This window comes from Bos grunniens, chromosome 17 (genome assembly GCF_055505025.1).
Source record: "Bos grunniens cultivar Pamir isolate PY7600 chromosome 17, Bosgru_T2T1.0, whole genome shotgun sequence".
In the NCBI taxonomy this organism is placed as follows: Eukaryota; Metazoa; Chordata; class Mammalia; order Artiodactyla; family Bovidae; genus Bos; species Bos grunniens.
The window spans coordinates 10,781,636-10,809,616 of NC_141181.1; the positions used below are offsets into that span (position 1 = coordinate 10,781,636).

General features: G+C 41.5%; 1 protein-coding gene across 2 annotated transcripts in view; it reads right to left on the reverse strand.

Moving 5' to 3' along the window:
* Positions 1 to 6,486: 6,486 nt before the first annotated feature.
* EDNRA (endothelin receptor type A) overlaps positions 6,487 to 27,981 on the reverse strand; it is a 74,793-nt gene continuing 53,298 nt past the window's right edge. The window contains exons 4-8 of one of the 2 annotated variants that reach the window (XM_086346473.1): positions 25,585 to 25,783; positions 18,413 to 18,565; positions 13,236 to 13,369; positions 12,722 to 12,830; positions 6,487 to 9,008 (exon numbers count right to left, since the gene is read on the reverse strand). In XM_086346473.1, the coding sequence (XP_086202599.1) occupies positions 8,868 to 9,008; positions 12,722 to 12,830; positions 13,236 to 13,369; positions 18,413 to 18,565; positions 25,585 to 25,783 (736 nt within the window). In that variant the 3' untranslated portion in view covers positions 6,487 to 8,867. The remainder of the gene's footprint in view (positions 9,009 to 12,721; positions 12,831 to 13,235; positions 13,370 to 18,412; positions 18,566 to 25,584; positions 25,784 to 27,981) is intronic. The other variant, XM_086346475.1, reaches the window with a different exon arrangement.

The window sequence follows — 27,981 nt, forward strand, 5'->3', positions numbered from 1 at the left end:
TGAAGATCTTTTTTGTACAGTTCTTCTGTGTATTCTTGCCATCTCTTCTTAATATCTTCTGCTTCTGTTAGGTCCATACCATTTCTGTCCTTTATCAAGCCCATCTCTGCATGAAATGTTCCCTTGGTACCTCTGATTTTCTTGAAGAGATCTCTAGTCTTTCCCATTGTGTTGTTTCCTCTATTTCTTTGCATTGATCACTGAAGAAGGCTTTCTTATCTCTTCTTGCTATTCTTTGGAACTCTGCATTCAGATGCTTATATCTTTCCTTTTCTCCTTTACTTTTCGCTTCTCTTCTTTTCACAGCTATTTATAAGGCCTCCCCAGATAGCCATTTTGCTTTTTTGCATTTCTTTTCCATGGGGATGGTCTTGATCCCTGTCTCCTCTACAATGCCATGAACCTCAGTCCATAGTTCATCAGGCACTCTATCTATCAGATCTAGGCCCTTAAATCTATTTCTCACTTCCACTGTATAATCATAAGGGATTTAATTTAGGTCATACCTGAATGGTCTAGTGGTTTTCCCCTACTTTCTTCAATTTAAGTCTGAATTTGGCAATAAGGAGTTCATGGTCTGAGCCACAGTCAGCTCCTGGTCTTGTTTTTGCTGACTGTATAGAGCTTCTCCATCTTTGGCTGCAAAGAATATAATCAATCTGATTTTGGTGTTGACCATCTGGTGATATCCATGTGTAGAGTCTTCTCTTGTGTTGTTGGAAGAGGGTGTTTGTTATGACCAGTGCATTTTCTTGGCAAAACTCCATTAGTCTTTGTCCCGCTTCATTCCATATTCCAAGGCCAAATTTGCCTGTTGTCTTGCAATTTGCCATTTAAGTTCAGCAGTGAGATAGAAATGTGTGCTGTCTTTGGTCAGATTCTTCTAGAAGACCTCTAGGCAGGTGTCTGGGTGTCCGTGGTTTGTTAAGGCACAGTCCCGCAGCAGAAACCAGTGAGAGAAAGGGAAGACGCTCCCTCATCTTTATTAAGGTGATGTTTCAGGTGAGGCTGCAGACTCAGCCTGTTCTCTGGGGGTGCTTGCTGTTTACCACCCACCCAGAACACAAGAGCTGGGCTTTTACACTCCCACACTGGCCAGTCCTTGGCTATAGGTCATGGTGGCGATGGAGCGGGGTGTAAAATCCCCAGGCTCCTCCTCTTCTCCTTTCATGCTAGAGGGCTCCAGTGTCCAAGGGCAGGCCGCTGACAGGTGCAGGCGCAGATAGTAGCAAAAACACCGAAACTGGAGATGGGTGAACAGAGCTAGTACAAAGGATCCAAGAGGATCTGGTCAGGTGTCCAGCTGTCTGCTACAGAGACCTAACAGCAGGGTCCCCCAGTGTGATGGCGCCCCTGTGAAGAGGAGCAATTGCAAGGCGCTGAGAGCCCTGAAATCTTTAATAATGGATCACCCAGGACTGGTGGGCCATTCTGGAGATAGTTTGGCAGGATGTATGAATCGACTGCAATCCTGCTCCTCTTTAATTTTCCTAGAGAAGTCACACATATCTCCATGGGTGCTGCTGCTGCTAAGTTGCTTCAGTCGTGTCCGACTCTGTGCGACCCCATAGACGGCAGCCCACCAGGCTCCCCCGTCCCTGGGAATCTCCAGGCAAGAACACTGGAGTGGGTTGCCATTTCCTTTTCCAATGCATGAAAGTGAAAAGTGAAAGTGAAGTCACTCAGTTGTGTCTGACTCTTTGCGACCCCATGGACTGCAGCCAACCAGGCTCCTCCGTCCATGGGATTTTCCAGGCAAGAGTACTGGAGTGGGGTGCCATTGCCTTCTCCAATATCTCCATGGAGACTCGTACAAAGATGTACAGTCAATGTACAGCTTGTTTGTGATAACAAAGGAACTGGATAAATTAAATGCAAGATATTGAAGAATAAGGCATTATATATATGTTATATTGCATACATATTATATATTATATATATATAAAATGCCCAGGTAGAGGAATTTCCTCTCTTTGCATACATGGATCATTCATTCATTATTGTTTTGTTTACACTGGCTTTAAATATATTCTATAGCAATTTTATTTTTTATAATTTGAAGAGAAAAATTTACTTTTAAAGAAAATAATAAAAATTGAGGAATTAACTGTGAAAAATGTGAAAAAGCAGCAGAAAATAGGAGGAGTGGGATATATCTTTATAGATGGAGAAATCTCCTTAAAGATGGAGTGGAGAAGTGGCTCAGCTATTCTCTCCCTTTCTAAGGCAATGTGGGTTTTCCTTTGAGACGTTACTCCCCGGACCCCCCCGCTCCCCACCTCCAGTTCCAGGAGTTGGCCCATCTTGGCCTAAGCTGGTTCACAGACTTCTACCCCTCCCATCATGGTCTTGATTGAGAGCAAGTGATCCAGGCCGAACCCCACTGGATTGCATAAAATAGACAAAAGCCTGGACCTGGAAGATCAAATTTTCATTATGCATGAATGTTTGCCCTGAAAAGCTAAAAGGTACATGTGTTCCCCTTACTTGATCACGTTTAGCAGATTTTCTCATTTCAGGATATGTTAAAAATACAAGAATTTAACTGTAGTTAGCCAGACTTGTTACACTCTGAGAGAAATAGGTATAGTTCATGAAGAAATGTCTTATTCTGTAAAAACGCGTGTCGATGGAGGGAGATAGGCTAGGCCCGGGGCCTGTGGCTTGGCCGATCGTGTGATCCTGTGTGGTCTGCGCAGCATCTCGTGCCCTCTCCCATCTGGGACAAATCTGCCACGTGACACCAAGTACACAATTGCCCCCAGCGTCATGGAATCAGATTCAAGTAAAAGATGATCAGTTCCATGTACATAAATTAGGTAAGGGGACTGGGAATGGGGACCAAAAAGGAAAAAATCCGCGGAATTCTCTATGTCCCCTTAGCAAGATTCCATGACTCTTCTGATTCTATCTAGGTTGGCATTGCTCTTCCTAATTTATTACCTCCCAGGAAGAAATAGAAAGTCAACTGAATAATGTCGATGCTAAAGGCTCGGGAAACTGTACGATATTAGGATTTCTGACTTAATCAAATCAAGTGACCTTTGCTAGCTTGCTTCATAGGGAAAGCTGACTTTGTAGTTGCAACTTCCAGTACTTCCTCATTCCCTGATTCTAAGGACTGTGGTTCGTCTCCTTTCAGTTTTAGAAACAAAAAAGCCGGCATATCAGTGCTGACCAAATATAGGTTCTAGTTTGTTTTTGTGACTACTTATAGAAGAGAGTGACAGTAGCTTCTCGAGTGAAGGATTGTTAAAAACCCCTGAGGTTTTTCAGCGTGAAGACTCCATCGGAATTTTAGAAACGTTCAACTGTATATGGTCGACTTGTGCCTTGACTTAACTCTGCTTGTTTGAAGTATGGAGAAAAGTCAGTAAATTCAGCATGGTGCTAGGTTATGTTTCAAACCCAGGAATCAGAATTTCAGGCCTGGAAAGGTTTTGGAAGACTGACAGCGCATTTTCTTCACTCTGCACGTACATAGTGTTTAATACACTCTCGTGGACTGGCAATACATTAAAAATAACAATAGAGGTAATAATGAAAGATTCACATTTGTGTTGGCTATTTCCTGGACTTAATCTCCAATTTGTTTTGCTCCCATAATAAGTTATGCTGGGTAGCTTTATTTTTGGATGGAGAATAACGTACATTTGCAGATATTTATTATTTTTACTTCTTTTTTTGGGGGGGGCTATGCCACTTGCCAGGTCTTAGGTCTCTGACCAGGGGATGGAACCTAGGCCCTTGGGTCCTTGGCAGTGAAAGCAAGGTGCCCTAAGCGCTGGACCACCATGGAATTCCCTTTACAGACCTTTAAAAAGCTTCTAATGTAGAGACAATTCTATATTGCTTCTTGTTATGTAATTCTGTAGCAGTGACATGATTATACTCACCAAAATAAGGATTTCAGGGAATTCCCTGGCAGTACAGCGCTTAGGACTTGTGCTTTCACTGCTGGGGCCCAGGTTTAATCCCTTGTTTGGGGGAGAAAAGATCCTGCAAGGCATGTGGACAGTGAATTGTTTTTAAAGTTGTAAAAAGAAGAATTATAGAAGAGCCCTCACGCTGTATTCACTGATGTCACCAGCTGAAGTTTCAAGAATTTGGACTGCTCTTACCTTTGTGCCGTTACTGTCCTTGATGCTGACAGCTACCGAGTCTCCATGAAGACTTCAGTGCATGTATTTATTTGTGCATCTGATCTCATGTTCCCGGCAACTAGCACAAGGTAATGTGGTGGGTGTTTACTACATCTGTGTTGAGTGAAAGGCTAAATCGAGTGGGGGAGGAGGAGGGGAGGAAAGGTGGAGCCCAGAGGGGCTTTAGAGCAGTGAAACTATTTTGAAAGATACCACAATGGTAGACAACTGTGACTCTCCATTTGTCAAAACCCACTAAACGTACAACACAAAAGAGCGAACCCTAATGTAAACTATGGGCTTTAGTTAACAATATTTCAGGATTGGTTCATCATATATATTCCACTGGCACAAGGAATAGATAATAGCGAGGAGCTGTGTATGAGAAATCTGGGAGAAGCGGGCACAGGGAGCTCTTTGGATTTGCCAATTTTTTTGGGGGCGTGGGTAAAACTAAAGCTACTCTAAAATACATGGTCTCTTAATTTAAAAACAGTGGTAAGAAAATATAAATCAGCTGAGATATTCTTAGAATATGTGTCTTGTAAGCAAGAGAAAACTAAATGTAAGTAGTGAGGGACAAAGGTAAATATATTAGTTTGCTTGCTCAAGCTATGGGAAAGCATCAGGGAAAAGCAGAGCCAGGACTTAAAATGCTCTTTTTCATCTTTGTTACACTCTAGACTAACCTTCTTCAGAACACCCATACCAGCTGTGGCTAGCACCTTCTTGATTCATAACCTTCCAGGCTTGTGCTAGTGGGCTTTTTCTTACTTTAGCTGTTATTAGAAAACCCCCCATTGCTGGTTCGCCTGCCTTGGAAACGTCAGCATCTTTAGACCACTACAGGGGTTGAGAGATAGGCTCCCGTTAGAGTATGATGTTTCCAAGGCTGGAAAAAAGTAGGCATTTGGGATCCAACTGCAGTTATCCTGGCAAGAGATCAGGAGATAGTGGTGGCTCAGAAAAGGGAGGTGGAGAGAGAGTCAGATTCTGGAGACAATCTGAGGATGGGGTTGGGTATAAGCGCTGAGAGAAAGAAACGGGACATGACTCTGTTGTGACAACTCAAGGGATGGGGCTCTTTGAGCTGTGATGGTGCATCTTCGGTGTTGTGTGGCTGGGCTAAGGGACAACCAGATAGCTAGGAAGATATGATCTCTGGGTGTATCTATGAGGGCGTTTCTGGAAGAGATCAGCGCTTGAATCAGGAGACTAGAGCAGATCTGTTCTCACCAGTAGGAACAGGCATCAGCAATCAGGAGAGCACCTGGAAAAATGAAAAGGAGGATGCAGAATGAATTCCCTCTGTCTCTCCTTGGGGTGGGACATCCATCTTCTGACACTGGTGCTCCTGGATCTCTGGCTTCTGGATGCTGGGACTTATGCAAGTCATCCATGGTTCTCAGGGTTTTGGCCTCAGACTGGCAGTTCTACCATCAGCTCCTGTGTTTCAGGCCTTAGGATTTGGACTGAATTATGCTTTTGAATTTCCTGTTTCTTCAGCTTGTAGGCAGCACAGCACAGCATACATATCTTAGAGGCCACAGAATCTTTTCTTTATCTATCTATCATTTATCTATCCTATTGGTTCTATTTCTCTGGAGAATTCTGAGTAATACATGAGCAGAGGAATAATATGGCAGCACAGGTTAGAAAGCTATCAGGAGCTTAGTTTTAGATGTAGTATATCTATGAATTAGCTGTGTGTGCATGTGTGCTAAGTCGCTTCAGTAGTGTCCAACTCTTTGCTACCCTATGGACTGTAGCCTGCCACGTTCCCCCGCCCATGGGATTCTCCAGGCAAGAATACTAGAGTGGGTTGCCATGCCCTCCTCCAGGGGATCGTCCTGAGCTGGGTATCAAACCTGCATCTCCTGCATCTCTTGCATTGGCAGATGCGTTCTTTACCTCTAGTGCCACCTGGGAAGCCCCTCCCTAGTTGAAAATGGCAAATAACCAGTTATATATACATGAGTCCAGGTATCCACTTGACATATTGTTTATTGACGATATTTTTTTATTTTCTAGCTTCTTCTAGGATGCAAGCTCCATGAGAACAGGCACTTGGCCTGTTTTGTTCCCTGCTATACCCCTGGTCACTAGAAGAACTCCTGGTGCATAGTAGATGCTCAGTAAAATTTACAGGCAAGGTGAATGAAGGATTGAATAGGACCGTTAAGTGTTCAATACAACAAAGTTGGTTGAGAATACAGTACAGTTAGGACTTATCTGTTTGAAAACCACTCACCTGGCTATTAACTTGGGAGAGGTTTGCAACCACTGTGTAGCAAACATTTCCTAGATAGAACTATGTATTAATACAAATGAAGAGACACTCACAAGGCTTCTGTAAACTTTTATTTTGTACTTATGGGCCACTGCCAGTGCAGGGCCGTGGCTTCTGGCTCATTTCTACAGATTTACTTGGAAAGATGTGATATACGTAGAAACTGGAAATATTCCTACTTATCAACCACAGTCACTTACTGGTCCATAAACAAAATGCACATGGAAGCCCGTGTGGTTGTTCAGAAATCTATGACTTCCTGAACTTGTAAAATGCATTTTGGATATGCAAGAGACAAAGCATCTTAAAGAAAAAGACCACTGTCTAAACACAGTGGTGTGAACCTATGGCTTATATCATGGGCTATATCACTGCCTGTGACGCACCAGGGGACTAATGGAATTTGACTGCTAACACACAAAGGAGGCCTGCAATTGGACAGCTGGCACTTGATATCATTTTATACACGACTGTTCTGAAATACAGCCCAAGGAAGCAGCTGAGCTAATGTATCATCAGACATTTTTCTGGTGAAATCTGATAGAAGCATTTGCCCACTTGTCAGTCTCATCACCATGTTGAGGACTGGGACAATATAATACTTCAGACTTTAATGAATTTTGCTCCAGCACAGGAGCAAAATACAACCCCCAATACTGCTTTTTTCAACTAACCAACCAACCAAAACACCAAATCCATTGTCAAAAATCCATTGGCTCATCCTTTTTCATGAGGCCTCTCACATTCCATTTGTAATGGTAACATGGTCACAAGATTTATGAACATGGATAGATTAAAACTGACAGGTTGGTTGTTGTGAGGGACAACCACCTAGATTCCATCTGGAGTGTTTGCTTTGGCACAACTGCGAGGCGTTAATATTAGGTTACATGAAATCCATACATACCATCTGACCACATGCATATACCACACACACGAATACATTCCACAGAGACGATCATAGAAAAATTGGCTAAAAGAAATTTACAGTTGTTTATATATACATATATTTATATACACACAGTAAAAGATTTGCTGCTGCAATCACAGTTTGTAAACATCGTGGAAAACGCCCAGCAGAAGTCACTGCAGGCCTTTTGAAATGGTGACCATATGAGGAGTGTGGGTAGGGAAGGCATTTAGGTTCATACTGAAAACCCAGGGACATGAAGAACCTTAAGTTCATGGCGGCATCTGGGAGTAATTATATTTCATTGACACAATAAACTCAGCTGGCCACTTTGAAATTATGTTTTCCATATTCCTCCGTGGAAAAGGAATGACCAAAAAAGTCTCACTGCCAGTTAACATTTTAAAAGGAAGCAAAGGAATATATACATACATGTATATATGTATATGCATGTATATATGTACACGATACATACGTGTATATTTGCACACACACATATACACGTTACTATTACCAAAAATAAACCTCAATGAGAATTTCCAAATCTTCTGAAAATACGCAATCCTTTCTTTCTTGGTTTGTTCTGGACTTCTATGCATTTCACCAAAAGTCTTGGACATAGTTAAACGATACAAACATTTAAATTTTAGTAAATGGTATTTTGATTTTACATAAAATGCTTCCATTAAAAAACTAGGCTTGTGAAAAACAGAACTGTTTGAGTCAAGCATTATTTTTCAATTTAACAGAATAGGCACAAGATCTCCTAATATGAAACCCCATTAAAAAAGAAAATATAGGTTCTTAAAAAGTTTGCATAGCAGCTATTAAACTGCCATATATGGATATCAGTCTGTGCTTTAAAGTCCTGTAAGCTCCTGAAGCTTGAGAATTTATGTTTTAAAAAATAAGCCAGTGACATGAGAAACACTAACCTAACTTCTCACCTGAATTCCGTTTTATTTGTTTTGGGGGGCAAAAATATGTGTAAATGAGCTCAAATCATCTGTAGGCTACTATGCAGTTAAAAAATACTGGCACTGAATTATATTTCAAATAAAGGAGACTTCAGCCCATACTGTGTTTGGCCAAAAAACCAAAATTACTTAAAAAAAAAAAAATCTTGTTACAGTCTCTATAACTTTTTCACAGTGACTGGTCTTATTGAACATTCTACAGAACCACCATGAAAGTTTGCCATGTACTCGAAAAAATCTATTTTCATGGAAAGGTGGTAAATATCCTTCTGGTTTAACTGAACAATCTCCTTTCCCCCTGCCAACTCCCACCATTTTTTAGGGCTGAATATAACATGCAGAATAGGTAAATCAGATAAATCAAAGACGTAAGATTCGTTGAATTTGTGGGTATAAACCAGTCAACCCTTCAACGTTTTGGAAAGCATTTTTCCAGGGGGTGGGGCTGAGTCGTGAGAGAAGGATGGAACAGATTCCTGGGGACACAGTGCTGTGTTGATTTTTTCCTCCAGTCGGGCTTGAAGCACACTGATAACTGTTCCTTCAGTTTAGTTGATACTGTCCTTGTGGCTGCTCCTCTCTGTGTTATGGTTGTTTTGTTCATGGTTCTTCCACTGGATGCTGGTGCCATTCATGGGCACCGAAGTCATCAGGCTCTTGGACTGGTGACAGCAGCAGCAGAGGCAAGACTGGGAGGAGGAACAGACTCATATTAAGAGGGGGCCACCAGCCTGTTCCCAGCAGAAACAGAGGCTCACCAACAAGGGGTGAATGTCCAGAGGTGTTTGAGGACAGTGTGGGCCTTGCCAGTAATCTGGAGTAGGGAGTTTTAATCTCTAGGGAGAAGTTAAATGGTTTCAGTTCAGTTCAGTCGCTCAGTCGTGTCCGACTCTTTGCGACCCCATGAATCGCAGCACGCCAGGCCTCCCTGTCCATCACCAACTCCCAGAGTTCACCCAGACTCACGTCCATCGAGTCAGTGATGCCATCCAGCCATCTCATCCTCTGTCATCCCCTTCTCCTCCTGCCCCCAATCCCTCCCAGCATCAGGGTCTTTTCCAATGAGTCAACTCTTCGCATGAGGTGGCCAAAATACTGGAGTTTCAGCTTTAGCATCAGTCCTTCCAATGAACACCCAGGACTGATCTCCTTTAGAATGGACTGGTTGGATCTCCTTGCAGTCCAAGGGACTCTCAAGAGTCTTCTCCAAGTTAAATGGTTTATTCTAGTGCAAAATGACAGATCCTGTGTTTCTTGTTTTAGTTGATTCACCAAGTCAAAGAGGAAAGGAAGGCAGTGTTGGTGGCGGGTGGGAGGGACTGGGAAGCACCTGGCCTGCCTCCACTGCGCTGCCTGTGTGCCTCTCTTCACTGGGCACCTCACCTGAGGCTCTTAAACAGCCCTAGGGGGAAGGTGCTATTTTCCTCCTGGATGAGAACAGGGAGGCTTAGAGAAGAGGCAGACCTGAACTCAGAACCCAGGACTCTCTCTGTTGGACTCTTTCCCCTGGGTATGCTGCCTTTTTATGAATATCAGTCAAAATTGTGTTTAATTTCTGAGAGTTCATACCTGGATTTTCCCCCCCCTTACCCTCTGGGGGTATGTAAACTAATTTTATATGTAATATAAATTTACATGTCACATATAATTTTAATTTATATGTAAAATATGTAAACTAATTAGCAACTGATTTTACTCCAGATTACATAAATGTATTTGTTATGACCTGTATTTTAGTCAATATTTCTTACGGCAGAATCTTTCTTAGGACATTTCATGACTTGTAAACATGACCCCAAAGATTGCCAAAGTGTGGCAGTAAGAACTTCCATACCAAGTTTTATTGATGCCCGTGATTCTCTGGTTAATATCTGTCTGTCTCCTTTTAGACTGCAGGAGTCATGAAGGTATTCACTTGTGTTTTTCCTCTCTTCTTTCCCTAATACTGATTAACTCATACCGAGCACTTTCTGTTGTCTCAAGCACTGAACCCACTTATTCCACCTTATGAGATAGATACAGTATCTGATACAGATACAGATACAGCATCTGATTTACTGATGGACAAACTGAGGAAGCAGGAGTGGCCCCACTTGGATCTGGTTTTAGATAGCTAGTGCAGACCTGGGATGTAAATCAAGACTGTTCACGTCCAGATCCTGCACCCTTGAACTCTATGCTACTCTTCCTAATATGCACCATAAAATGAAGTTAAACATCCTGGCCAAAATCAGCGGATTCCACTTAGGACTAATTCTATGCTAAAATCACTCTAGGAACTGGAAAAATAATACCTCAGTGAGAAGTGCTTGGAACTTCTGGAGAACACGTGTTGGCTTAGCTACAAGGAGGTCTGAAGAACGGAAGGAAACTGATTTTGAATTAAATTACATTAGTTCAGATTTCCAGAGCCATAAACATTTACTTTTCTTGAAAAGACTATTATGAAGTATACTATTAAGTAGCATTTAGCAAGAGCTTTCTTAACAATGAGTTTATGTTTTGTTGAGACTATGGTTAAAAGTCTAAGGCTATGTAAGGCATGAATAAGTTTAATCTATTCTGTTGGCCTTGGAGCTCAACTTGGAATATTTCTTTTCAAAGCATGATACTAAAGTGGCATGCTACTAAATTAATTCTTTTTATTTTAACTTTTGAGTATGTTGTTTGAATATATATTGCTTTTCTGTTATGCTGACAATTCGATGCTCTTTCTGGGTAACAAAATGTAATTTTCACTTCTCTTTTGAAAAGTTCAGCCGATAAAAGTACTATTGTGATTTTCATTTCTCTTCTGAAAAGTTCAGCTGATGAAAGTGCTATTTACAACTGGAATGAGCCATGCCTGTGGGATATCTAATACACACAGTTGGCTGTTCTTAAAAAATACTTGCTTACAAAGCAGAAATAGAGACACAGATGTAGAGAACAACGTTAAGGATGCCAAGGGGGACAGGGAGGTGGTAGGATGAACTGGAAGATTGGGATTGGCATATACGCACCACCGATACCATGTATAAAATAGAGAACTAATGAGAATCTACAGGAACTCTCCTCAGCGCTCTGTGGTGGCCTAAATGGGAAGGATATATATATATATATATATATATATATATATATATATATATATATATATATATATATATAAAAGGGGATATATGTATATAAAAGGGGGATATATATATAAAAGGGGATATATATATAAATGGGAAGGATATATATATATAAAGGGGATATATATATAAAAGATATATACATATATAAAATGTATATGTATCACTGATTCACGTTGCTGGACAGTAGAAACTAATAAAGCATTTATACTCTATTAGAAATAAAAATAGAGAAAAGACAGAAGAGAAAAACAGAATTCTAATTAAATGAAAACAATTGAATTTGCTATTATATACTATTGCATATGGGCGGCTCAGCACTAAAGAATCTGCCTGCCAGGTAGGAATTTGCTGTGTGACACAGGGGGCTCAGCCCAGTGCTCTGTGGCAATCTAGAGAGATGGGATGGGGAGGGAGGTGGCAGGTGGTTCAGGAGGGCAGGGACATATGGATATTTGTGGCAGATGTATGGCAGAAACCAACACAATATTGTAAAGCAATGACCATCCAATTAAAAAAAAAAAAGAATCCACCTTCCAATTTAGGAGATGCAATTTTGATCCCTAGGTCAGGAAGATCCCCTGGAGTAGGAAACGCTAACCCATTCCAGCATTCTTGCCTGGAAAAATCCCACGGACAGAGGAGCCTGGTAGGCTACAGTTCATGGGGTCACAAAAGAATTGGACATGACCAAGTGACTACACAGAGACATTACTTTGCCAACAAAGGTCTGTCTAGTCAAGGCTATGGTTTTTCCAGTGGTCATGTATGGATGTGAGAGTTGGACTGTGAAGAAAGCTGAGCACCAAAGAATTGATGCTTTTGAACTGTGGTGTTGGAGAAGACTCTTGAGAGTCCCTTAGACTGCAAGAAGATCCAACCAGTCCATTCTGAAGGAGATCAGTCCTGGGCATTCATTGGAAGGACTGATGCTAAAGCTGAAACTCCAGTACTTTGGCCACCTCATGCGAAGAGTTGACTCATTGGAAAAGACCCTGATGCTGGGAGGGATTGGGGGTAGGAGGAGAAGGGGACGACAGAGGATGAGATGGCTGAATGGCATCACTGACTCGATGGACATGAGTTTGAGTAAACTCCGGGAGTTGGTGATGGACAGGAAGGCCTGGCGTGCTGCAGTTCATGGGGTCGCAAAGAGTTGGACACAGCTGAGTGAATGAACTGAACTGAACTGGAGTGACTACAACAACAGCAACAACCATCACATATAATCAATCATTAATGCCAACAATTATTATGAAAAAGATCTTCTTGCTAAAAGAAATACTTACCTGGAAACAATTTTTAAATTTCTTGCTCACAAAATATAGAGCTATTGGGTTGATACATGAATTCATGGTTGCCAAGTTAATACCGATGTAATCCATGAGCAGCAAGAAACTTGAGCAAAAGGAAATAGAAGAGATAAATTAGAACATCATGTTTTAAAACCTAATTAGCATTTATCTCTAGAATAAGCATTTTTCTTGCCCAGGAGACATTTCTCAGAGGTAGCAGTCAAAATTATTTTCAAAGCCCTTGTTTAAATGGCAGTTTCAGTTCTGCAGGACATGTGCAGATATACCCACCACTTGCTTAACCCGGGAGGGGAGCAGCAAAATTATTGATAGGGCTTGCACAAAATTTTAAGGTTGGTTATGGGCTGTGACAGCTAAAGAAAAACAATCAACTTAGAAGATTTAATTTCCAGAGCTCACGTGAGTATAGAACAGGTGGTTTTGTAAAAGTCTTAGAAATGTGAGATCAGAGAAACTTCAATTTCCTTCTGAGCGCAAAGGATCATACCTAAGTAATTCACATCGGTTCGTGTCCATTTCATCGTACACGGTTTTCTTCAAAATGCGGCTTAAATGAAGAGGGAACCAGCACAGAGCAAAAATTACAACCAAGCAGAAAACTGTTTTTGCCACTTCTCGACGCTAAAGAAAAGTGAGAGAAAAAAATACAATAAGTTTAGTGTTTTTCTACTAGAGAAGGGAGATACACAAAAGGAAGTAGTATAATGTTGTGTTAGTTTCCACATGACATAGTAAAGCAATTATACTCCAATTAAAAACAAGTAGTAGATTGGGACAGAGTACTCAAAGAAGAGCCAGAGCAGCCCACCTCACCACCCTCTACCTCATCAAGATTTGGAGTCCAGGAAACTCCCTTGGTCCAGTGGTTAGGACTCTGAGCTTCTGCTCCAGGAAGCATAAATTCGATCCCTGGTCGGGGAACTAAGATCCCACATGCAGCATAGTGCGGCCAAATAAAAAAATAGATAAGGTTTGGAGTCCAATTGTCTTAAGCAAGGAGTTGTTAGTGATTCTTTTGGGGCAGCTGCCAGGAAGCATGGTAGCCTCAGGCTGGTTATTAGGGCCAGGTCAAAGGTTCGATGGTGGGCAGAGGGGAGGACGGGCTGAGGTTGAGCCAACACTGTGACTGGGTCTGTATGTCTGTGTATTTGTATGTCTGTCAAACACAGGAGGGGAAGGTTAGTTAAAAGTCTCCATAACAGGTAATTCACCTGCATTAATGATAGCATGCTAGTCAAGGTGACTGACCCTACCATAATAACAAAATGGGACAAATCTAGGAAATTCCCTGGTGGTCCAGTGGTTAGGATTCTTGGCTCTCATTGCTGAGGGTCTGGGTTCAATCTAGCCTGAAACCAGTTCCCCTGATTGGGGAACTAAGATGCTGTAAGCTGTGTGGCATGCTGCTGCTGCTAAGTCATTTCAGTCATGTCCGACTCTGTGCGACCCCATAGACGGCAGCCCACCAGGCCCCACTGTCCCTGGGATTCTCCAGGCAAGAACACTGGAATGGGTTGCCATTTCCTCCTCCAATGCATGAAAGTGAAAAGTGAAAATGAAGTCGCTCAGTCGTGCCCGACTCTTAGCGACCCCATGGACTGCAGCCTACCAGGCTCCTCCATCCATGGGATTTTCCAAACAATGAACAAGTCTACAAAGATGTTTGGAAAACAAAATAGGAGTACGAAACAGAAAAGGAAAAGGAATAACAACGTGTTTTCTCCATTTCTTGATCTTGGAGAAAGCTGGCATTCGGATTTTTTTGGCTTTTAAAATTCTTTTAATGACAGGTAGTTTTCAAAGATACATTGTTTGCAAATAATGTATTTTTTTAAATTGTATTTTAGAGTGCGAGCGTGCTAAGTCAGTTTAGTTCTGGCCGACTCTGCAACCTTATGCACCATAGCCCGCCAGGCTCCTCTGTCCATGGGATTCTCCAGGCAAGGATACTGGAGTGGGTTGCCATTTCCTTCTCCAGGGGGTCTTCTTGACCCAGGGATCAAACCTACGTCTCTTGTCGCCTACATCTGCAGGTGGGTTCTTGACCACTTAGCGCCACCTGAGGGTAAAGAATTATCAGCACAGACAGTTGGAAAAACGGGGACATGCTGATTCTGGCCTGACTCCAGTGGCAGGTTTACATGCTTTGGGGTCTGCACAGGATCAGTAAAACCATGTTACGAACTATCTGCAGCTAGTCATTTGGGTGCCCTGTATTTGAGTATTACAGGGAATGGCATTAGGAAGCCCAACTGGGAACATAAAATACAACTTGTCTGTAACCGGGATCACTTAATGTCAAAATAAAAGTGATTGAAAACAGGATTTGGAAGGGTAAGGCTGGTTCAATCCAGGGCACACAGCATTAAGTAGGGGGAGCCTGCAATAAACCCACGTGATTGATAGAGCTATTTAAAAAGATCTCAGGGCAGTTGTCACAAACTGTGGCTTTAGCCCCAAGAACTGGGATTTCTTTAATCTTTGAGTTAGCTAGCTAGCTGGCTATGGCTTCAGAGAATGTATAAACTGACTGTATTGAGAACAATAAAGGATTCCTTTATTTATTAATCCACAGGAATGGGGGATCATTTTAAAGGGCCATTTTGTGTACACAGAAAGTGTAGAGAGGAGCGTATTGGGGGAGAGGCTATCTCTTTGGAGCACATCCTCAGAGTGGGTAAACTTATTTATTTGTTTAGGCTATGCCACATGGCATGTGGGATCTTAGTTCCCTCAGCAGGGATTGAACCCGAGCCCCGTGCCACGGAAGTGTGGCGTCTTAACCACTCGACCTCCAGGGAAGTCTGCAAGAGGATAATTTTTTAAAAGACAATATTAATACTTTGCCACATGACAGTCAGCTATTTGGTTAATCAATATCCATCCTTCTGAGTTTTCCTTACTATCAGTCAGATCCTTGATTTTGTCACGGCAGCAGAGGAGCCTGGCTTCCTCATGCACACAGATCTTATTGATTACGCTAGGTAGAACCCATTGTGTGGGGTTTCTGACGAGATCAGGTGTGTTCAGAGTGGTAATGCCATAGACATGTGGGGTTTCTGGAAAAGCTACTTAAACATGGGGGCTACTCCTTCGGTGCACACACGCTAATGTGATCTGTATCCTTCCCCTTCTGGCTGCCTGGAAAGGAGGTCTAAGGGCAGAGCTGTAGCTGCCATCTTCCAATAATAAAGGAAAGGCGAGCACAGGAGCAGAACCCTGGCTTCTTGAGTCCCATGACCACTGAGCTGATGACAGATAAGCTACGGGAGACAGATAAGCTACGGGAGACAGATAAGCCCCCACTTGGCCTACTCCCTGTTATTTTGAGTTTTCTGTTCACATTTGTGCTCAGTCACTCAGTTGTGTCTGACTCTTTGCCACCCCATAAACTGTAGCCTGCCAGGCTCCTCTGTCCATAGGACTCTCCAGGCAAGAATACTGGAGAGTGTTGCCATTTCCTCCTCCAGAGGATCCTCCTGACCCAGGGATTGAACCCACTTCTCCTGCGTTGGCAGGCAGATTCTTTACCGCTGAGCCACCTGGGAAGATTTTCTGCACTCAGCATCCAAACACAACCCCTAACTGATAAAGGTATAGTGAAGAGAATTTCTAGAAAAACATACCAGAAGCAGGATCAAGAGCCATGTTGGACTTGGATGGGGTGGTAGGGTTTTCACTCTAAGCTAGCCCCCCTGCCACCCTCCAACCCCAAAGCCCTCCCAGCTAGGCTTGCTCTCCTGCAGTCAGAACCTGCTCGACCTTTGAGTGGGATGCAAGGGAATGTCTATTGCATGGGGACCAAGTTTTGGATTCTAATGTCCATTTGGTTGCGTTAGTCTCTTAAACACCCGTATAATAAGGGTACATGCCTGTCTAGCTTATCTCACAGCGTGTTTGGAGGAATCAAATACCAAAATGACATGGAAATGCTCTTTGGGAACTTAAAAAATGCTATGAAAATGTGAAGCAGCAGCATCTTATTGCTCCCAATCCCTGTTTAATTATTTTCAGAGCAGGTGTCACTCATAGCTTGAATAGGCTCAATTGTGGTGCTAATGCAAAAATCGACATTCAGAAACACCATTTTCCACAAATCTATTCTAATTAGTTACCTCTATTGCAGGAATGAAAGGTAATAACAGCTTAATATGTTTCACATCTGGAGTACTCTGAACTTTCATGCCTGGATGATGTCATGCCAAAGTTTCTCAAGATAAGTTTCCTGTTAAATTTTAATAAAGGATAATAGCTACCATTTGTATAACAGATTTTTATGAAGTATGTGAATGCATGTTAATTCCTTTGATTCTCAATAATAATACTGATTCATATATTATTGTGTCCAGTTTAAGATAATGAATTGAGGCTCAAAAAAATCGGTACTCTGGGCAAAAAGAGTTGCCGATGAAGATTGGCGCTCGTGTATGGCAATCACACAGGGCAGTTATCCAGGCTCCATCAACAACTCATATTGACTTTTGGTGTGGCTGGTCGTCTTTACATACTTGTTTGTTGAAACTGAAGTTACCCACAGTCCTGGTTTTACTCTTTGAATTAATATATATCAACAGTATCTGACTACGTAGTATCAGCTGGGTTCTATCAGACACTGTGCATGCATTACATAATCCCTTTGATGTACTATTATATACATTTCATTAAAAAATTTAAGACTCAAAATTGAGTTAGTATTTGTACAGAAAAGTGCAGGTGGGACCTCCCTGGTGACCCAGTGGCTAAGACACTCACAATACAGGGGGCCTGGGTTTGATCCCTGGTCAGGAAACTAGATCTCACAGTCAAATAAATAAATATCTTAAAGGGAAGATATTATTTTATACATTTTTCAAAAAACTAGAAGTTCAGAGAGAGAAAGCAATTGCCCAGTGTCACAGAGTCAGCAAACAGAAGCTTCACAGCTTTATCCGTCCTGTTCGCTGCCTGGGAGAAACAGATAGCCTCCTACTGACAGGTTCAGATTTTTTCTAGGACTTTAGGCTTTCCAAAATGCGACTTCTTATGTACCCAATCCCATTTCTTTCCATGAGTCATACCTTAGATGTTGCTCTCATGACGTCTGTCTCCTTTTCCTACTCCTCAAATGCATGGTACTCATGTGTGTTCTAGCTAGACCCCCATCAGGAACAGTTCAATCCTCCTCATGCATGAACAGTTTCTTCATGACTTTATCTCATATCCTCCTTGGCTTTCTATAGCACAAGCTACTTTTTACCATACCTTGTGATTCTGTTTTTCAATTATCTCATGTTTGTGTTTTATTTCCACAACAAGACTGCAAAGCCTACTGGGGAGAAAGTCATGTGCTTCTTTTTTTTTTTTAATAGTCCTGGCACAATTCCAAGCCCAGTTTAATGTACTACTAATCACAAACACACGTTTGATAGATACTCTTGGCAAAATTAACGAATAGTTCCTCTCTATTTGGGCCCTGCCCCCAGGGCCATGTGTTTCACAGGTCGGATCCTGACTTCACTGGAGAAATGCTCAATACTCTAAAGAAAACAAGGCATACAGACAAGTAAGACAGCATTTAAATTTTTAGGAAATCAGGCTAAATCCGCAAAACACAGTATCCATAGTCCTTTCATTGTCAAGGACAAACCAGTCTTGGCCAGATCGTCATGACCTTATCAGGTTTACCTGTTTCAGATGCTCACTGAGGGCAATTCTCAGGCTGCCGTTCCTTCGGTTTAACATCTCACAAGTCATGAGGGTGTAAAAGATCGCAGTGCACACCAGGGGCATGCAGAAGTAGAACCCGAACAGCCACCAGTCCTTAACATCCTGATAGAACTGGAAAGAGGAGAGGAGGCAGAGAGGAGGAAGAGCATTATAAGGCAAGTTTGCTGCACAAAGCCTCTGGTGGCTTCAACGTCTCCATGCTTATAGCTATGTTTGTATATTCATGCTCTCTGCTGGTGGTAATGGGCTTGGAGGTCGTGCTCAAAACTCAACCAAACTGAAAAGTCCAAACATGTAGTTTCTGGTTTAGCTGTGTGTTGTGTGCTGTGTGTTGCTTTTTATAACAGCACACAAAGAAATTGAATTAATATTATTCTGACAGTACTATTCACAATAGCCAAGACATAACAGCAACCTAAATGTCTATTGACAGATGAATGTGGTATACATATACACACACACACACACATATATATATACACACACCAAATATACAACAGTATACACCATATATGTACATACATACCATGTATGTATATTATATATATATAATATATATATATATACAATGGAATATTACTCAGCCATAAAAAGAATGAAATAATGCCATTTGCAGCAACAAGATGGAGCTAGAGATTATCATACCAAGTGAAGTAATTTAGACAGAGAAAGACAAATAACATACGATATCACTTTATGTGGAATCTAAAATATAGCACAAATGAACTTATCCATGAAACAGAAACAGATGCATAGACAGAGAGCAGACTTGTGGTTACCAAGTGGGAGGCCGGGTGGGAGAGGGATGGGTTGGAAGTTCTGGATTAACAGCTGCAAACTATTATATATAGAAAAACAACAAGGTCCTACTCTGTAGCACAGGGAACTATATTCAATATCCTTTCATAAGTCATAATGGAAAAGAATGTGAAAAAGAAAATATATAACAGAATAACTTTACTATATAGCAGAAATTAACACAACATTGTAAATTAGCTACAAGAAGTTTAAAATTACCCAAATTATTAATAATTTTAATAATTATTAACAATTATTAATATTTTAAATAAACGAAAGTTGGTTTGAATTACACAGTGGAAGAACCCTCATCAATAAAAACAATTCCCTTTCAAAGCTCATAAAACATCCTTTTGAGACATAAGGATCTGTATCTTTATTGGTGATTCTCAGCATTTTGCTAGTGTCTGGTTTACTTCTGACTGTTGTGGTGAAGTGTTCTTAACGTGCCTGTCTTGTTTGGAAAGAGCGAAGGTTGTGAATGGCTTATCTGTAGGGCTCTGCTTGTTGGGAGTTAACCCTTTGTCTGGTATGTCTGCTATGCGACCTCAGCCAGCCAGTGTGAGCCATCAATAACCACGTCCTTCCTCTCTCTCTTAATACTTGCCACCTGGAAACTATTGAGGCAGAGTAGCTTATCTGAAGGCATGTTGAACCTGATCTCCCTGTGGACAGGATTTGTAAATATCAGGATTACTCAGTTTTATGTCTTTTTAAAGGAGAAAATGTAATACCCCATAAAAATGGAAATTCGAAAATTATAGCTAAATTCTTCCTCCCACTAAATTAATCACCAACTTGGGAAGAACGCTTTTCCTTTCCTAATGCTGTTTCTCCAGATAGTTTATTTACTAAGGATAATGCAGCCTCCTGCAATATCTCAGTTCCCACAGTAAAAAATAATCACACTGCTCTGTGAAAAACTGGAGAGTTTCTGAATATAGAAAGAGGCCCAGTAGGCTGCATTTATAACATGTCTATTAAAATATGCTATAAATGGTTCCTGAGGAAAAAAAGTTCTGGGCAGGGGTTCATAACTATTTTTATGTCAGGGACCCCTTTGGATTTCTGGTGAAGACTATAATTCCTTCTGAGACTAATACTTAAAAAAAAAAAAAACACATTTTATTTTATATTGGAGTATAGCTGATTAACAATTTTGTGATGGTTTCAGGTGAACAGTGAAGGGACTCAGCCTTGCATATACATGTATCCATTCTCCCCCAAACTCCCCTCCCATCCAGGCTGCCACATAACACTGAGCAGAGTTCTATGTGCTATACAGTAGGTCCTTGTTGGTTATCTATTTTAAATATAGCAGTGTGTACATGTTGATCCCAAATTCCCTATCTCTTTGCCATATTCTTCCCCCTCTAGCAACTATAAGTTTATTGAGAATAATGCTTTTAAATGCATGAAATAAAATACAATGGAAACAAATTACATCAAAACGTAGCTAACAAAAATATGAAAAAGAAAATTCTAGGATCACAATATGTGGGTTTATTAACAAATTAAATGACAGATCTAATGAGTTCTATCAGAATATGGAACCAATGATGAATGTAAATAACATTTCCAGATTATATATTAGTGAAAAAAAACAACATCATGTTTCTGTTAAACACTACTGTGATTTGTTGCCTACATCCAAGTTAATTAGAAGGAAATGATAAATTTCAGTTAGAAGTTAGTGAAAATAAACATGTAATTTCCTTTTCCTTCAAGTTCACAGACCACTGAATTGTAGCCTCAGGTTAAGTGCAGAATCTCAAAGGAGTTGGAGTATTCAGATCTGTTTATACAAATATTTTCCTATTCACATCCCACTGTAGAAAGATCTTAGTACTGAACTTAAAACACAAACAAAAAAAATCAGAACTCTTCGTTTAAGCACAATGCACACACTCCTTGAAGAAGCCCCTTCCTCTGTACCCCCTCCTTCTGGGTGTGGGTGGGGGTGTGAAGCCCAGAAGCAGCTGTGGGGGTCCTGGGAGTTGGCCTTTGCTGGAGGAGACTGGATGGAGTCCCCTGCCCCTTCCATGGCAGAGGCCAGTCCAGAATGGGATCACACATTTCTTTGGAACTGATGACATCAAGGGTACAGCAGGGCCTCCCCCCAGTCTGTGTGAGTCCTCAGACACTTCAGTCATGGACAACTCTTTGTGACCCCATATACTGTAGCCTGTCAGGCTCCTCTGTCCATGGGGATTCTCCAGGCAAGAATCCTGGAGTGGTTGCCATGCCCACTCCAGGGCATCTTTCCCACTCAGGGATTGAACCGGTGTCTCTTGTGTCTCCTGCATTGGCAGATGGGTTCTTTACCACTAACACCACCTGGGAAGCCCCTCCCTCCAGTCTGCTGCTGCTGCTGCTGCTAAGTCGCTTCAGTCGTGTCCGACTCTGTGCGACCCCATAGACGGCAGCCCACCAGGCTCCCCCGTCTCTGGGATTCTCCAGGCAAGAACACTGGAGTGGGTCCCTCCAGTCTAGGTTAGAGCAAAGCTGAGGAGGAAAGACTGGAAAAAGAAGGGGGATCAAATTAGAAAAAGAGACCAGGGGGAAAGAGAAGCCTAAAACCTTCGACTTGAAAAGAAATCTACAAAATCATCAGTTCATGGGACTTCCCTGGCAGTCCAGTGGTAAGACTTGGTGCTTCCAATGCAGGGGGTGCTGGTGGGATCTGTAATCAGGGAACTAAGATCCTGCAGGCTGAGCCATCAGGGAAGCCAGGTGGCACTGGGGGTAAAGAACCCACCTGCCAATGCAGTACCTGTAAGAGATGTGGGCTTGATCCCTTAGTTGGGTAGATCCCCTGGAGGAGGAAATGGCAACCCACTCCAGTATTCTTGCCTGGAGAATCCCAAGGACAAAGGAACCTGGCAGCTTCAAGTCCATGGGCTCACAAAGAGTTGGAAGTGACTGAAGCAACTTAGTATGCATGCATGTAAGATCCTGCATGCCGAGGGGTGTGACCAAAAAATTATCAGTTCAAACTCAGTACTGTTTATGCAACCCTCCAGGCATCCCCGCCCCTGCCTGAAGGGCAGCCACTCTTAGCTTCACTGCTAAGAAGGACATGCTTTCTTGTGAAGAAACCTATTTCCTTTTACCCAGCAAGATCCATCAGTAAGTTCCTTATTACATGGAGCCTCTTTTCTAACGTTTTAGTCAGAGGTATCCAGATCACTCATTCACACTGCCCAAATTCTGAGAATACACAGAACTACACAAAAAAGATCTTCATGACCCAGATAACCACGATGGTGTGATCACTGGACTAGAGCCAGACATCCTGGAATGCAAAGTCAAGTGGGCCTTAGGAAGCATCACAACACACAAAGCTAGTGGAGATGATAGAATTCCAGTTGAGCTATTTCAAATCCTAAAAGATGGTGCTGTTAAAGTGCTGCACTCTATATACCAGCAAATTTGGAAAACTCAGCAGTGGCCATGAAACTGGAAAAGGTCAGTTTTCATTCCAATCCAAAGAAAGGCAATGCCAAAGAATGTTCAAACTACTGCACAATTGCACTCGTCTCACACTTTAGCAAAGTAATGCTCAAAATTGTAAAAGCCAGGCTTCAACAGTATGTGAACTGTGAACTTCCAGATGTTCAAGCTGGATTTAGAAAAGGCAGCAGAACCAGAGATCAAATTGCCAACATCTGTCGGATCATAGAGAAAGCAAGAGAGTTCCAGAGAAACATCTATTTCTGCTTTATTGACTACACCAAAGCCTTTGACTGTGTGGATCACAACAAACTGTGGAAAATTCTGAAAGAGATGGGAATACCAGACCAGCTGACCTGCCTCCTGAGAAATCTATATGCAGGTCAGGAAGCAACAGTTAGAACTGGACATGGAACAATAGACTGGTTCCAAATTGGGAAAGGAGTACATCAAGGCTGTATATGTGGCTCTGCTTATTTGACTTATATGTAGAGTACATCATGTGAAATGCTGGGCTGGATGAAGCACAAGCTGGAATCAAGATTAACAGGAGAAATATCAATAACCTCAGATAGCAGATGATACCACCCTTGTGGCAGAAAGCGAAGAACTAAAGAGCCTTTGTTGAAAGTGAAAGAGAAAAGTGAAAAAGTTGGCTTAAAACTCAACATTCAGAAAACTAAGATCATGGCATCTGATCCCATCCCTTCATGGCAAATAGATGGGGAAACACTGGAAACAGTGAGAGGCTTTATTTTGGGGGGCTCCAAAATCACTACAGATGGTGACTGCAGCCATGAAATTAAAAGATGTTTGCTCCTTGGAAGAAAAGCTATGACCAACCTAGACAGCATATTAAAAAGCAAAGACATTAATTTGCCAACAAAGGTCTATCTAGTCAAAGCTATGGTTTTTCCAGTGGTCATGTATGGATGTGAGAGTTGGAGTATAAAGAAAGCTGAGCAGAAAAGAATTGATGCTATTGAACTGTGGTGTTGGAGAAGACTCTTGAGAGTCCCTTGGAGTATAAGGAGATCCAACCAGTCCATCCTAAAAGAAATCAGTCCTGAATATTCATTGGAAGGATTGATGCTGAAGCTGAAACTCCAATACTTTGGCCACCTGATGTGAAGAGTTGACTCATTGGAAAAGACCCGGATGCTGGAAGGCATCAGGAGGAGGAGAAGGCAGGAGGAGAAGGGGACAATAGAGGATGAGATGGTTGGATGGCATCACCGACTCAATGAACATGAGTTTGAGCAAGGTCTGGGAGTTGGTCATGGACAGGGAAGCCTTGTGTGCTGCAGTCCATGGGGTTGCAAAAAGTCGGACATGACTGAGTGACTGAACTGAACTGAATTGAAATTCTGAGCACTTCTCCTAGTTCGTTTTTCACTGTGGATGTTGACTTCGTGAAAAAAGTCAGTAGATCAGTAGAAAACTTTAATTTTAAGGTCGCCAACTTGGCTCTGTTCATGAATACTTTTAATTTGAAAACAAGAATTTCCAAGCAGGGTAACTGGTCAACCATAAGACCACTAATTTTTGTGAATTTTCCAAGGTAGAAATACTGTAAGTTGTCTGTAAATGATTAAAGGTGGAACCAGACTTTGTGAAACTTACATCAAAGCACTGAATTATGCTGATTTAAGAGAAATAGAAATAGTTACTCTTAGTTTTTCTCCTTGGTCTTCATGGGACTAGTTTTGCAGAGGAAATATGCATTTGAAATGCTTCCTTACACGGTAGGCTATGTAATTAAGCTGGTCATAAAAATTAATGTGGTCAGGTATAATAAACAGCAACTGAATTTGTTACACTAAAATGCTTTTTTAAAAAGTTCTGAAAATTTATATTATATCATATTAGAATCTGAACTAAGCACACATGAGAATGACTTCTACTTTTAATTAGTATATCTACCTTTAAAAAACTTGTGAGAAACATGCATTTCGCAAAGGAGCATCAAATAAGTGTCAGCGTGTCTGTCAGAGGGAAATTGTTGTGCTGTGTTCCTTATTCTCAAAACAAATAGCACTCCATGTATACACATCAATCTCTCTCAGCTTCAGAATTCTGAGTTGTTTGGCACAGAGCAGCAATGGTGTCTACAGTTACAAAAGAGAAAACAGAGTAGTTGTTCTAGTCTAGAAGCTAAGCCCTGGCTTAACATCTACTTTTCGTGTAATTGAATAATATAGTAAGTCTGCTCTGGTGAGTGAATTACGTTCCGCAAGAGCGTTCATAAATCCAATTTGTTCATAAGCCCGACAAAGTCAGCCTAGGTACCGAACTAACATGCTAAATTATATAGTACTGGACTGTAACAGGTTTATTGTACTTTTCACACAAATAAGATATAAAAACAACAAATGATATATAAAAAATATATATATAAAGAAAATATTTTTAATCTTACAGTGTAGTATCTTGAAAAAGCACCGTAGAACAGTATGACAGCTGGCTACAGGCACATGTGCACATCTCTGAAAGTTCACAACTTGAGGGCTCATTTGTAGGGGACTTACAGTATTTCACTCAACTAACAGAGTAAACCAGGCTTCCCTGGTGGCTCAGACAGTAAAGATTCCACCTGCAATGCAGGAGACCTGGGTTCGATCCCTTGGTTGGGAAGATTCCATGGAGAAGGGAACGGCTACCCACTCCAGTATTCTTGCTTGGAAAATCCCACAGACAGAGGAGCCTGGCAGGCTACAGTCCACGGGGTTGCAAAGAGTCGGCTATGACTGAACGACTGAGCACACACACAGCATACAGCATCGTAAATCACACTGGGCAGTGTAGTGATATCAAGTCTCGCTGATGGTAAATGAAGACCTCTCCCACTCCCTAATTAATTTCCTTTAGACTATTCATACCTCCATGAATTTCGACGTGGCATTGAGCATACAGGTTCTGTGCTGTGCACCCTTGTATTCAAAAGGTACCATGACAAAGCCGATGGCTTCAGGGATGGCCAGGATAAAAGAAAGGATCCAGATGGAGACAATCTCAATGGCTGTGACCAAGGGAATCCCAATTCCCTGAACACGACTCCAGGAGGCAACTGCTCTGTACCTGGGGGAAAAAAAAAAAAAGAGGAGAGTGATAGAACCAACTTGTTAGGAAATTTTGTTATTTCAACTCAATAAAATTTCTATTAATAAATGCTGGAAAATCCTTCCATTGGCCACTGACCAACCATGGCTTTTTAGGAATTTTATGTGTGTGAAAAACAGTTGGGGCCATTAAAAGTTCCACCTGCTTGGGGTTCAACTGGCTGGCAGGCCTGAGTCTGAGATCTTCACTTGGGGTTTATTAAATTTCGTGAGAGTTTAGGATGTGGCCACTAAGACAGGTGTGCTATGTTTTTTAAGCTGTGGGAAAAACTGGGTAGTGAAAACTGCTGGTATTTATTATGGTAATATCTTATTTCTGTTTCTATATTTAAAAAAAACTTGGAATATTATATATGAAGTGGATCTAGATATCTTTAAGTGAATCGTGACCATAGATATTCTATTGTTTTCTCCCTTCTTCGATCCTCAAATTATGGTTACAGTGGGGTGGCCATTTTAGTAAATAAATATTTTTAATCATTACACTTTAGTGTAGTCAATGAAACAGAAGTAGATGTTTTTCTGGAATTCTCTTGCTTTTTCGATGAGACAACAGATGTTGGCAATTTGATCTCTGGTTCCTCTGCCTTTTCTAAATCCAGTTTGAACACCTGGAAGTTCTTAGTTCAGGTACTGTTGAAGCCTAGCTTGGAGAATTTTGAGCATTATTTTGCTAGCATTTGAAATGAGTGCAATTGTGTGGTAGTTTGAACATTCTTTGCCTTTCTTTGGGATTGGAATGAAAACTGACCTATTCCAGTCCTGTGGCCACTGCTGAGTTTTCCAAATTTGCTGGCATATTGAGTGCAGCACTTTAACAGCATCATCTTTTAGGATTTGAAATATCTCAGCTGGAATTCCATCACCTCCACTAGCTTTGTTCGTAGTGATGCTTCCTAAGGCCTATACTTGACTTTGCACTCCAAGATGTCTGGCTCCAGGTGGGTGATCACACTGTCGTGGCTATCTAGGTCATTAAGATCTTTTTTGTACAGCTCTTCTGTGTATTCTTGTCAATTCTTCTTAACATTTTCTGCTTCTGTTAGGTCCATACCATTTCTTTTATTGTGCCCATCTTTGCATGAAATATTCCCTTGATATCTCTAATTTTCTTGAAGAGCTCTCTAGTCTTCCCCATTCTATTGTTTTCCTCTATTTCTTGCATTGCCCACTTAGGAAGACTTTCTTATCTCTCCTTGCTATTTTTGGAACTTTTGGAACTGGCTCAAAATTGGGAAAGGAGTACATCAAGGCTCCATATTGTCACCCTGCTTATTTAACTTCTGTGCAGAGTACATCATGCGACATACTGGGCTGAATGAAACACAAGCTGGAATCAAGATTCCCGGAAGAAATATCAATAACCTCAGCTATGCAGATGACACCTCCATTATGGCAGAAAGCAAAGAGAACTAAAGAGCCTCTTCATGAAGGTTTAAGAGGAGTGTGAAAAAGCTGGCTTAAAACTCAACATTCAAAAAACTAAGATCATAGCATCTGATCCCATCACTTCATGGCAAATAGATGGGGTAACAATGGAAACAGTGACAGACTTTATTTTCTTGGGCTCCAAAATCACTGCAGATGGTGACTGCAGCCACAAAATTAAAAGATGCTTGCTCCTAGGAAGAAAAGCTATGACAAACCCAGACAGTGTATTAAAAATCAGAGACATTATTTTGCTGACAAAGGTCCATATAGTGAAAGCTATGTTTTTCCAGTAGTCATGTATGGATGTGAGCGTTGAACCATAAAGTGGACTGAGCACCGAAGAATTGATGTTTTTGAACGGTGGTGCTGGAGAAGACTCTTGAGAGTCCCTTGGACTGCAGGGAGATCCAACCAGTCAATCCTAAAGGAAATCAATCCTGATTTTCATTAGAAGGACTGATGCTGAAACTGAAGCTCAATACTTTGGCCACCTGATGCGAAGAGCTGACTCATTAGAAAAGACCTTGATGCTGGGAAAGATTGAAGGCAGGAGGAGAAGGGGACGAAAGAGGACAAGATGGTTGGATGGCTGACTCAATGGACATGAGTTTGAGCAAACTCTGGGAGATGGTGAAGGACAGGTAAGCCTGGCATCCATGGAGTTGCAAAGAGTTGGACATGGTTGAGCAACTGAACAATAACAAAATCATAATACTTAAAAATGTA